The 13,176-nt window shown below is 34.9% G+C and overlaps 2 protein-coding genes across 2 annotated transcripts; both read right to left on the minus strand.

The window, feature by feature from the left end:
• Positions 1 to 147: 147 nt before the first annotated feature.
• On the minus strand, positions 148 to 956 carry LOC128293254 (uncharacterized). The gene is made up of 2 exons (XM_053029004.1): positions 482 to 956; positions 148 to 407 (listed from the first exon to the last, which is right to left on the minus strand). The coding sequence occupies exons 1-2, from the start codon at positions 926 to 928 to the stop codon at positions 363 to 365; spliced, it is 492 nt and encodes a 163-aa protein (XP_052884964.1). The 5' UTR covers positions 929 to 956; the 3' UTR covers positions 148 to 362.
• A 21-nt stretch (positions 957 to 977) lies between these two features.
• On the minus strand, positions 978 to 3,701 carry LOC108451564 (probable disease resistance protein At4g27220). The gene has a single exon (XM_053029003.1). The coding sequence runs from the start codon at positions 3,444 to 3,446 to the stop codon at positions 1,590 to 1,592; it is 1,857 nt and encodes a 618-aa protein (XP_052884963.1). The 5' UTR covers positions 3,447 to 3,701; the 3' UTR covers positions 978 to 1,589.
• Positions 3,702 to 13,176: the final 9,475 nt, after the last annotated feature.

Below are 13,176 nucleotides of genomic sequence, written 5' to 3' on the forward strand. Positions count from 1 at the left end.
ACTAAGTATTGGGTGGCTAATCATTAATATTGATGTTTAAATATATAATTTGAAGCGTATATATATATTTATATAAAATATGAAATTTATGAAATAATAGACTAGTGTTGAATGTGACAAAAGACCATAATAATATCAAAATAAGTTTATAACTTAAATGTTTTAATTATAAATATGAAAATTTAAAAGGTTATTTTGGGAATTATATATATATAGAGAAGAATAAGAGAATAGAAGGAATTGTAAGAGAGGGAAAATGTTTAAAAAGTGGAAGCAGTTTGATTTCTTATATTACCTTAGCCTCTCAGCCTCAATGCTCTTAACCTCTTCCTTCCATCATTCCTTTTCTCCTCTCTTTTGCACTATCCTCTCATTCGCCACTTACATCTCCTGATATACATATTAGCCTGAAATTTTATTAATATGGAGAAATTAGATTTATAAAAATAAAAAAATAAACTAAACTATTAATGGTTCATACCTTATAGTCAATCTCCGACCAACGGTTGAAGCGAAGAACATTTTTAAAGTTTGGATGGCCATCCCACTCCAACGATTCCCACCACTCTTTCCTTGACTTGATAGTAAGAGAAGGTGGAGCATATGCAAATGGCTGCCCATTGCCAACAAAGGGAACAAATGGAGGAATTCTCTTCAGTTTATCACAATTTCCAAATTCGATAACTTGGAGAGAATCACAAACCATCACTCCACTTTTGCTGCAAATGCTCTTCAAATTTGGTAATTCCCACAAGTATAACTCTCTCAGTTTGGGAAGATGGAATTTGATTAATGCATCACTCCCTTTTTCTTCAACTTCTAATGTTGGTGCTCCCAATATTTCTACTATCTCATCACATTCTTCCACATAAATTTCTTCCAGGTTTTGGAGGTTTGGAAGCAACCAATGTGGAAGCAACGTTTTCATACTTGAGCATTCGAATATCTGAATTTTCTTAAGATGAGAAAAGGTTGCAGACGGAGCCAATGTTGATGTTGTTGTTGAACCAATTCCTTCATCTTTCATAATAAGGGCACTCAACTTTGGCAGATAAGTAAGATACAACACCTCGAGGCTCTGAAATGGATGAGCGGAAGAAGAGGCAAAAGAGGAGAGAGAAACAACACACTCTATCCCTTCACACCTCCAAATGCCACAAACTCTCAAGTCAATCACATTTTTGAAGGAAGAATTCTAATCGACTAAGCTTCTCAAATAGTCGCACTTTAAAATATGCAACTCTTGAATTTCAATTGAGTGCATAATTAACTCACCTTCCCAATTGTGGACTTCTCCAATTGTTACTACTTTTTCTATTTCAGGAGTCCAATCTAACGTAAAACGTGAGCCCACCTGTAATTTGTACTTGATGAGACTTCTCTTACTTTGTTGCATTGAGGCGATGAACTTATTGAATTCACTGATGTCTTTGAAACGTCCTGTAAAGCACTCCACCTTCTTCAATGGTTCCAACTCCTCTGCTTTTAGACTTATTTTTTCATTCTCCACCTCAAAACTCAAGTGCTGAAGGTGAACGAGTTTTGGTAAAATTCCTGCGGGTATCTCTTCCAGAGTCCACACTTGAAGATCAAGATATCAGCATATCCATGCCTTCAGGGACTTCCTCAATTTTAGTCAAACAAAGATCCAACTTCTTCAATTCTTGAAGCATCGAAAGACAAGGCAGATCTTTTAATTCATAACAGCCACGAAGCAACAATGTTGTGAGGTTCTTTAGTTCAGAGATGGAATTTGGTAAACTCTTGATCTTCGTAAAGGACAAATTGAGAACACTAAGACAAGGCATGTTTGTGAAGAAAGAATTTCGGATCTTCTTTATAGGATTGTTCTGCAATAACAAGGCTGTGAGCAGTTGGCATTTTGTGGGCAGCACATCTATGGAAATTTCTGATATGAGGTTACACATAAGCGATGCTTTCTCAATATCCAAACTCCATTGCTCCTTTTCTGGTAACTCCTCTAATTGCAAACCTGCTTGTATCATATATCGAGGATTCATACTTGTGATCGACAGTGCCATGTCTCTCACTGCATCATGCATCTTTACGCAAGGTATACCAAATTTTTTGGTAATATTTTCCAACAAGCAATTATCTTCTAATTTCTTCAAAATAACATGGCCCTTGTCTTTCATTTCTTGTCTTGTACCCATATCATCTATGAATCCCTCTTCAATCCAGCACTCAATTAGCTCATTGTTCCGAATTTCAAAATCTTCAGGAAATAATGCGCAATGTAAGAAACAATATTTCACTTTCTCGTCCGTTAAGTGATCGAAGCTAAATTTCAAACGCTCGATTACTTTAGCTTCCACTCCTTCCACTTTTTCTATTCTCTCTTTCAATTCTCTGAGTGCGTTTTTCCAAATAAGAGGGTCCTCTTCTCCTTTGAATGTACCAGCTACGACGACAATTGTAAGAGGCAGACCCGCACATTCTTCGACGACGAGCCTCAAAATTGGCATTAAAGTTTGATTTTGCACTATGTTAGGCCCAACTTTACTCAAGAATAGTGTCAATGCCTGTTGTTCCGAAAGGGGCTTCACTTTTATCACCATGCAACCCATATACTTACAGACATGCTCCGAACGGGTTGTCAACACCAACTTGCAGCCATTGCTGTCACTCGGCTCAGGGATCCCAACTTCTTCTAGAGAGACTTCATCCCACACATCATCTAGGATTAGAACATGCTTCCCTACTTTCTTCAGCATTTCTGACAAGATTGCAGCTCGTCTGAGCTTGTCTCCTTCTATGGCCAAATCTTCCTTCAACTTCAAAGCACTTGCAATATCATCTTGTACCTTCATTACATTGAACTCCTTTGATATGGTAACCCAGATTACTCTTTCGAATCTTTGTTCTTTCAAAAGATCATTGTGGATGTGCTTCATGATAGTGGTTTTACCCACACCGCCCATCCCCCAAACCCCAATCTTTTTTACCTCCTCTTGCATCAAACATGCCCAAATCTCTTTTCTGGCAGCTTCCTCCCCAACTAGTTCTGATGTTGGCAGTGGCAACCCACCACTAGGACCATCCATGGCAAGAGCTTCAGAGGCATTAGGAGCTTTATCAAGAAATTCCTTCATTTCTCGAGTCTTTTCATCAACCAGCTTTCCGTTCCAAGCACGACAGAGATATCTCCCGTTTCTGACTTTATTTTCCACATCCTGTGCTTCCGCAATCATCTCTTTCGCATCTTTCAACCAATTTTCAGCTCCCTGCTTTGGTATCTTCCCCGAAGGAGAAAGAAGCTCTGCTTTCAATTGCAGCTCTATGTCTTCCATTTTACAATTCAATTCATCTCTGATCCTCCCGAAGTTTCTCACATAATCATTCAGCTTTCTGTGATATTTCAAGTATTTACAAACAGGAGGTCCAAGACAATTTGGAATGCCAACAGCGGGCTCTACGTATTCCATTGCTCTGCCCCTGCAACGCAATCATATATGTTAGTGTATTGGATTTTTGAATAAGTTTTTATATGTTAGTGTAAGCATGAAAAGGAAGCATAAATGCAATGGCCTTTATTAGATGGAGCTATGGATGGGTGGCAGACAGAAACATGATGAAATTCTGGTCACCAGAGTTAACCTCTCAATGTATATAAAATGCTAGATTCAAGTGTGCAGGAGTTCATTACAGAATATTAAGAGCTAAAATGTTCAACAGTTTGAGATTTCTATCTATGATAGATTATGTCTGCTATCCTGTCTTAAAATCTAAAACTGTTGATAATCAGTAGAGGAAATCATTGCCTTATTACCTGACTTAGTGGCTGAAAAGTATTGAGAGATTAGAACTGAAAATGAAGCAGTGAAGTTGACTTCCTTGACTATCGTACAAAGCTGGCAGATAATAAATAACAATCATTGCATAGTCATGAATGAAGCAAAGAAAAGCATGTCATGAAGGAAGCAAATGAAAGAAAATTACCTTTGACGGGATGCTTGAAATTTTGTGATAGACCTTGGAGATCAAAACAAATTATAAACAGTGAAGAAGAAAGAATGTTGTGGGTAGAAAGGCAGAACTATTAAGAAATCATTGCATAGTAATGAAATAAGCAAATGAAAGGAAAGTAGGTAGAGTGGATGGTTGAAATTTTGTGATAGAAGAAAGAATGTTGTGGGTACAAAGGCAGAAGTATTAAGGAAGGAATCCCATCTTGTTTTACTTTTCCTTTGCTTCTGCCATTATAGTTGGCATTTTCGGTCTTTGATTCTCAGCAGTTGTAACTATTAGTTGATTTACGATTTGATTGTTCTTTAAATCTGTAATAATTCACTACTTGATAATAACATCTTTATTCTGCCATCTCTTTCCCATTCTTTATGGACAATACTAACAAGTTTTGCAGTCATCTTGGTGCTCAATTGTAACAACAACATCATCATCATCATCATAAAATGGGAAAGTATGGTATAAGAATGCCTAATTATATGTTACAACTTGAAATTAAATATACTAGTCGGCATCCTATAAAAAATTATAGTTTCGTATTAAATTTTAGATTTAACTCTAGAAAATTTCTCACATATGGATGTTTGTAATATGTGAATAAATCTATTCAAGTTAAAATAAATATTTAGATACATATAAATTCCTTCATAAGTTACACTTTTAAATCCAAATTGTAGTTTATTGATTGAGTGTTTACCATTTTAGAAATAGCGAAATTCAAATTATCATTGTACCCAAATTTGAAATTGTTTTAAAATTTTAGAATATAATAAAATTAAAAATTAAATAAAAGTAGACAAACATTTCAAAAATAAATAAAACGAGGGATAATTATTTTATAATCCTCTAAAACTTCTCTTTATTATCTATATCGAAATATCTAATAACCATTCTTTAAAAGAAATATAGAAAAAAATTAAGCAAAATAATTTGTTTTATGTTTTTATCTCTTATGTTCCTTAACATAGCTTTTACATTATAAGAAAAGATAAAATTCTAAATATAATTTATTTTTACAATTCGAGTTTTGAAAAATAATTTAAATGTAATGAAATTTTGAATTGAGTTTGAAAAAGAAAATTTTGTGGTATATTTTGTATTCTTTATACTAAAAATGGCCTCAAGTTCAATTTCATAAGCTTCATCATATCAGTTCTAGATGTTCTTTAAAGATATGAAACTCAACTTGATAATATTATTAATTTAGTTTTGAGAAACATTGAGAAAGCATGTAATGATCTAATTTGTTTTGGTTTTGTTTTTAATTTATTAGTGGATTCTATTGAATGATAATTTTCTTTATTTCTCTTACAATTTAGTTATTCAACAACATATTCAAGATTTTATTCTTCTATAATTTTTATATACAATTTTCTATTTTATAAATAAATTTGAGTTTTTTTATAATTTTTATACAAAATCAAGGTCAAATTGATAGAAAATATAAAAATTGAAGGCTATAATTATTATACCAATCGAAACAAGTTCCACTTAGCAGTTGGGTGACAAAAGAAAAACAATTTCGAAATCATTAGTGACAAAATTGTAATTTTTAATTAAGTGATCAAAATAAAAACTTACCCATAGTTGAATCACTGATGGTTTAATTTAACCTAAATTCTTTTAAAGTTTTAAGTTTAAAACTTTTTTTTATCAATACTATGTATTAAGCCTTTTACGTTGGTGTCATCCATCAATTAGGTCACAACTCAATAAGAAAATTACCAAAAAACCATTTTATTTGCAAAGTAAGATATATGATTACAAGGGTATTTTTGTCCTTTCATACTTTTATAAATCAATAAGAAATTATCCATAATGATATTTGAACCAAGGATACAATTCATTTAAATCTTTTTCATTTACTTTTGAACTAAAGAAATTTTTATTTTCACTTGAATCTTTAATAAGTATATCAGTATTCTAAACTTTTATTTATTTGTGTATATAAAAATATTGTTGTTTTAGTGTTACAAATAAACACGACACCAACTCAAGATTGAAGATAAAATAATGATAAACAATTATATTTGTAACATTCCGAAATAGGGCCTAAACGGAACAGTGGTTGCGAAACCACAAATTTAGGGTAAAAAAAATATATATATATATATATATATATATATATATATATTATTATTTTGAGGTTCATGGTATGATTACATGATTGTGTGAAAATTTCGTGATAAAATTCTATGCATAAAGTGCTTAAATTGAGGTTAGGGACTAAATCGAATAATTTGCAAAACTTGCATTCTAGAAGTTTTTAGTATGAAATTATTTTGGAATATTGATTAGGAGATCTTAAATGGTAATTTGACCAATTTTAAGTTCATGGACAAAATTAGGACATGGAAGGAATTTTTGAAAGTTTAGTAAGGAGGGGCATTTTGGTCATTTGGTTATTAACATTAATAAAAAGGTGAAAAAGATGATAAAATTGTATCATCTTCTTCAAGTTACCAGCAGAACCTTACCTCTCTCCATAGCTGGGGTTTATTCAACTTTCAAGCTTCATAGTAAGTGATTCCAAGCCCCGTTTTTAATGATCTTTACGTTTATGAAGTCCCGGTAGCTCGATAAAGCTTATGCTAGCAATAATTTAAGTTAGGAGTCAAATTTGGAAAAATACCCATAGGTGAAATTTGTGTATTTTGATGTTTTATGATGGAATATGAGGTTTTAAATTATGTTAGACAACTTGTGCTACTTGGTTTTAAGTGAAAACGAGTAAAAAGGCTTAATCGGTAAAAATACCTAATAGTCATAAGTACATGTTAGTGTGTGAATTTGATGTTGCCATAGAAGGGAAAAATGATCAGCATGTCATAAAACATAAGAAAATAGGATGAAGTTTAATTTACGAGCCTTGGGGCAAAAGTGCAAATATGTGAAAGTTTAGGGGCAAAATGTAATTTTTCCAAAGTTTGAGTAAAGGGTTGTTTTGATAAATGTTGATATTAAATAAGCTAAATTTGCTATTATAGATCAAGAAGAGCGAAATTGAGAGTAGATCGGGAAAAGAAAAGTAAAGGACTAAATTGTAAAGTTTAGTCACATTTTGTATCGAGGTAAGTTTACAGTAAATAAATGCAATATTCTTTTATTTTACATTATTATTGTCAATTTCAGCATTTATATATTTATGTTATGAAAATATTTAAAGTCGAATTTAAGGTGAAGTGACAGAGGAAAAGTGTTAGAAAGCCGGTTGAACCCTAGGAATGTTAGGATATTAGGGTTGACAGGACAGAACGAAATGAGCCATGTAAGTCCATATTAGAAATATGGCTTTGGAGACAGGATTGAGCCATGTAAGTCCATATTATATATGGCATTGGAGATAGGAATAATTCATGTAAGTCCATGTCAAAGACATGGCATTGGCAGGATATTGATAGACAGGAACGACCCTAGTATCCTTAGTATTCCGAGTGGTTCAACGGGTCAGGATACGAGTTAAATTACAGTGAATTAACAGCAAAGGAAAAGTAGATTATACTTATGAAAAGGAAAGGTCGTAAGAAAGAAGGTAAGGGAATAAAGAAGAAGATAGAAATTGAGAAGTAAAGAAATTTATGATGTTAGATGATATTATGCATAATTATCCATTATGTTGAATGTTGTGATTTATTTGCTTGTAAGCTTACTAAGCCTAGTGCTTAATCTCTTTATTTTCTTCTTCTCATAGTACTTATCTAGCCACTCGGGATCGAAGGAAACGTCGGAGGCCGATCACACTATCAAATAAATAACTTCGGTATAATTAGACGTTTTGTTTTGTGTATGGCATGTATAGAAACTTAGCCACTTTTGGTATAATATGAACAATGAATGATGTGTAAATACTTGCTAGTGATTAGCTAATAAAATGGCCAATGATATGCATGTTTATTAATATGTATGATTGAATGGTGATTATCACATGAAAATTATGAAAATGTGAAAGTAACCTAAAAACAGATTCAAGTAACAGCAATAACGTAACTTTGAAAAATCACTAAAATTTTATAAACATAGTTTGAAGATGAATAATATATGAAATTAAAGCTTATTATGTCTATTTTCTTATGGAATAAGAAAAATAGGTAAAGGTATTATATTTCATGATATATCTGAGTTTTAGTGAAACAGGGTCAGAGCAATTTCTGGAACCCTGTTTCAACTTTGGAAATTCACCATAAATTTTACAAAACTAATTAGAAGGTATACTTTATATGGTTATAATCCTTGTTGAGTCTAGTTTTAAGAGAAACAAACGGCTTAGTGATATGAATTTTGTACAGGAAGAAACATGGTTCGTAGTAACAAGAGGTTAGTGCAGTCGAGTTTTGAAACAGGGGAAACTTTAACTAATAAACTGTACTAATTGGCCAAGTCAAAAATCTATGAAAAAAATTAGTAGATAGATATATGAGTCTAGTTTCAGGAAAAATTTACGGATCTTAATTTCGAGTTTTGGAACTCAAGATATGAATTTTTAGGCGACTACGACGCAGAATGGCAGCACATTTCGAAATGCTTAAATAAACAATTTAAACCTATTTAAGGGATAGAATAAGTTTAGTAATGCCTCGTGCTCGATTCTGGAAATAGTCTCGGGTAAGGAGTGTTACATTTATTGGTATCAGAGCAGGTTTAGTCGGTTCTCGGAACAGTTAGTGTGAGAAAAAGTCTAGCTATACATGCCATACTTGTATTTTGATAGTGTGACGACTCCTGACGATTTTTTTTAAATATTTTGTTTTATAGTAATGGATCCCGGGCGAGCCGGTGATGATGATGTAGAAAGTAATGCGCCTGCTTCCACAGAAGGGGCAGCGCCATCTGAGAATAGGCCAGTAATAGTTGATCAGGGAGGAGTGACTCGAGAAGCTCTCTTCCGAGCTTTGAATGATTTATTTGCCGAGTTCGTTCGTACGAATCCGGCAGTTAGACCTCCACCCCCTCATGATTCTCAGGCTACCCATGTAGCTCAAGCTTCCCCAGTCACAGGTACAGTGGTAAGAGAAAAACCACCAGTTGATAGAATCAGGAAACAAGGGGCAGAAGAGTTCCGAGCAACAAAAGATGATGATGCGAAAGAGCGAATTTTGGTTAGAAAATATTATCGAGTCTTTGACAAATTATCTTGTACACCGAGGAATGTATGAAATGTGTAGTATCACTTCTTAGAGACTCAGCCTACTATTGGTGGAAGACACTTGTATCAGTTGTACCGAAAGAGAGGGTCACTTGGGATTTCTTTCAGGAAGAATTTCGTAAAAAGTACATCAGTCAGAGGTTTATTGACCAGAAGAGAAAGGAATTCCTGGAATTGAAACAAGGCAATATGACGGTGACCGATTATGAGCGTGAATTTGTCAGGCTCAGTAAATATGCTCAAGAATGTGTGTCCACAGAGGCTATCCTGTGTAAAAGGTTTGAGGATGGGTTAAATGATGATATCCGACTGTCAGTGGGTGTCCTAGAAATAAAAGAGTTCGTTATTTTAGTTGAGAGAGCCTGTAAGGCAGAGGAGCTATTAAAAAGAAAAGGCAAAGTTGAGACAGAGACACAAGATACAAAGAAGAGATGATGAGCAGATCATTTCAGGGCTACATCCAAGAGGCCCAGAGAGTTTTCTACGGATCTAGCTTTTCGCAGGGGCAATCTAGTCGAATAGAGGTAGCAGATTTAAGGATTCAAGGCTCGACCACCTCGACTACGAGTGTAGGTAATGTCGATGTGGTAGATCGTGGTGTCCACGGTGTGGTAGACTTCATTATGGTCCTTGTCGGGCAAAGAAAATGTTTGCTATAAATGTGGTGCTCCAGATCATTTTGTACGAGAATGTCCGAAGTGGCTAGCCGAGAGGTAACACAGAGTGCTAGATCCGAAATGCTCCTACTAGAGGCAGATCATCGAGGCAACCGGAGTAGGAGCAAGTAATGTGAGGTACCTCTAGAGATTCGGTGTGAGACCGGATGTTAGAGCCCTGCAAGGACTTATGCTATTCGTGCACGCGAAGAGGCATCCTCCCGATGTGATTATGGTACATTTTCTCTACATGATATTAATGTCATTGCTCGATTGATCCGGTTCAACTCATTCTTATGTTTGTATGAAATTGATGCCTAGTATAAGTATGCCTATAGAATCTCTGAATTTGTGATTAAAGTATCGAATCCATTAGGCAAGCATGTATTAGTAGATAAGGTATGTAGAAATTGTCCTTTAATGATTAGAGGCTACTGTTTTCCTACCGATCTCATGCTATTGCCATTTGATGAGTTTGATGTGATTCTTGGTATGGATTGGTTGACTACACATGATGTGATAGTGAATTGTGGAAAGAAATTCATTGAGTTGAAGTGTGAAAATGGTGAAATTCTTGGGTTAATTCGAAAGAGTCGATAGTTCATTTCCTATAATTTCTGTTATGTCCGCTCGTAAATACTTGAGAAAAGGGTATGAAGCTTATCTTGCTTTTGTGTTGAACACTAAAGATCCGAATTGAAAATTGAATCGATGTCTGTGGTATGTGAGTTTCCGATGTGTTTAGGAAGAACTACCGGGTTTGCCTCTGTTAAAGAAGTTGAGTTTGGTATTGAGTTGATTCCGGTACCACACCCATTTCTATTGCTCCTTATAGAATGGCTCTATTGGAATTGAAAGAATTGAAAGCTCGATTGCGAGAATTAACAGATAAAGGCTTTGTAAGACCCAGAGTTCACCATGGGTGCACCAGTGCTATTTGTGAAAAAAAAACGGATCGATGAGATTGTGCATAGATTATCGGCAACTTAACAAGGTAACAATGAAGAACAAGTATCCATTGCCTAGAATTGATGATTTGTTTGATCAACTGAAGGAGCTCTTGTTTTCCAAGATAGATTTGAGATCCGGATACTATCGATTCTGCGAGTTAAAGAGTCGATGTCCTGAAGACGCTTCCGGACTAGGTATGGTCATTATGAGTTCCTTGTGATGCCATTTGGCTTGACTAATGCTCCTGCCATTTTATGGACTTAATGAACCGAATTTTAGACCATACTTAGATAAGTTTGTAGTTGTGTTCATTGATGATATTTTGATTTATTCTCATGATGAGACCGAGCATGCGAGCATTTGAGAACGCTTTACAAATTCGAGAGATAATCGGTTGTATGCCAAGTTCAGCAAAAGTGAGTTCGTTACGAAGTTGGTTTTCTTGGACATATTGTCTCGTGAAGGTATTAAGGTTGATCTGAGTAAGATTTCAACCATTGTTGATTGGAAGCCTCCTAGAAATGTATCAGAAGTTAGAAGTTTTCTTGGTCTTGCTGGATATTATAGACGATTTGTGGAGGGATTTTCCATGATAGCTACCCCGTTGACGAGACTGCTACGGAAGGATGTTAAGTTTGAATGGACTGAGAAGTGCCAACAAAGTTTTGACAAGTTAAAGGCATTGTTGACGGAAGCTCCTATCTTAGTACAAATTTAACCGGGTAAAGAGTTTGTGATTTACATGATGCATCCTTGAATGGGCTCGGTTGTGTACTCATGCAGAAGGAAAGGTAATTGCTTATGCCTCTAGACAATTGAAGCCACATGAGAAAAATTATCCGACACATGATTTAGAGCTAGCTGCTATTGTATTTGCATTGAAGATTTGGAGACATTATTTGTATGGTGAAAGGTGCCGGATATTTACCGATCATAAAAGCTTGAAATACTTGATGACTCAAAAAGATTTGAATTTGAGGCAAAGAAGATGGTTGGAATTGCTTAAAGATTATGAGTTAGTGATTGATTATCACCCAGGTAAGGCAAATGTAGTTGCTGACGCTTTAAGCAGGAAACTTTTATTTACATTGCGAGCTTTGAATACCAATTTAGCCATGTCAGATGATGGTTCTATTTTAGCTGAATTTAGAGCTAAACCGGTATTTCTTGAAGAGATTTGTGAAGCTCAGAAAGATGATAATGAGTTACAAGCTAAAAGAGTTCAATGTGAGTCAGGCATAGAATCAGATTTCTGGATTGGTTCTGATGGTTGTTTGATGTTTAGAGACAGAATTTGTGTACCAAAGAATGATGAGCTTATTCGGAAGATTTTACAGGAAGCACATAGCAGTTCTTTATCTATTCATCCAGCAGTACAAAATGTATAATGATTTGAAGAAATTGTATTGGTGGGTAGGAATGAAAAGAGATATTTCGAGTTTGTTTCTAGATGCTTGATCTCAGCAATGTAAAGGCCGAACATCAGGTACCCTCAGGATTATTGCAACCTGTGCTAGTTCCGGAATGGAAATGGGACAGAGTTACTATGGATTTTGTGACAGGATTGCCGTTAACACTGAAAAAGAAAGATGCAATATGGGTTGTGATTGATAAGCTAACTAAGTCGGCTCATTTTATCCCAATCCGTATGGATTATTCACTTGACAAGTTGGCCGAGTTATACATTTCAGAGATAGTTAGACTACATGGAGTGCCATTATCGATCATTTCAGACAGAGATCCAAGATTTACTTCACGGTTCTGGAAGAAGTTACAAGAGGCTTTAGGTACGAAGTTGAGTTTTAGTACGGCTTTTCACCCTCAGACCGATGGTCAGTCAGAGAGAGTTATTCAGGTACTTGAAGATATGCTTAGATGTTGTGTATTAGAATTTCAAGGTAGTTGGGAAAAATACTTACCATTGGTAGAGTTTGCCTACAATAATAGTTATCAGTCAAGTTTGAAGATGGCACCTTATGAAGCTTTGTATGGACGTAAATGCCGCACACCTTTATATTGGATAGAGCTTAAAGAAAGCCAAATTTACGGGGTTGATCTAGTTAAAGAAACGGAAGAAAAAGTGAAAGTTATCAGAAATTGTTTAAAAGCAGCTTCAGACAGGCAGAAGTCGTATGCAGATTTAAAAAGAAAAGAGATCGAATATCAAGTTGGTGACAAAGTTTTTTTGAAAGTATCCCCGTGGAAGAAAGTTCTCAGATTTGGCAAGAAAGGCAAACTAAGTCCACGTTTTATTGGACCGTTTGAAGTGATTGAGAGAGTCGGACCATTAGCATATCGGTTAGCTTTACCGATTGAGTTATAGAAGATTCATAATGTATTTCATGTGTCTATGCTACGTCGTTATCGTTCAGATCCGTCACATGTGATTTCTCAAACAGAGGTTGAGATTGACCGAGACATGACTTACGGTGAAGAACC

This window comes from Gossypium arboreum, chromosome 5, assembly GCF_025698485.1.
Source record: "Gossypium arboreum isolate Shixiya-1 chromosome 5, ASM2569848v2, whole genome shotgun sequence".
Taxonomy (NCBI): domain Eukaryota; kingdom Viridiplantae; phylum Streptophyta; class Magnoliopsida; order Malvales; family Malvaceae; genus Gossypium; species Gossypium arboreum.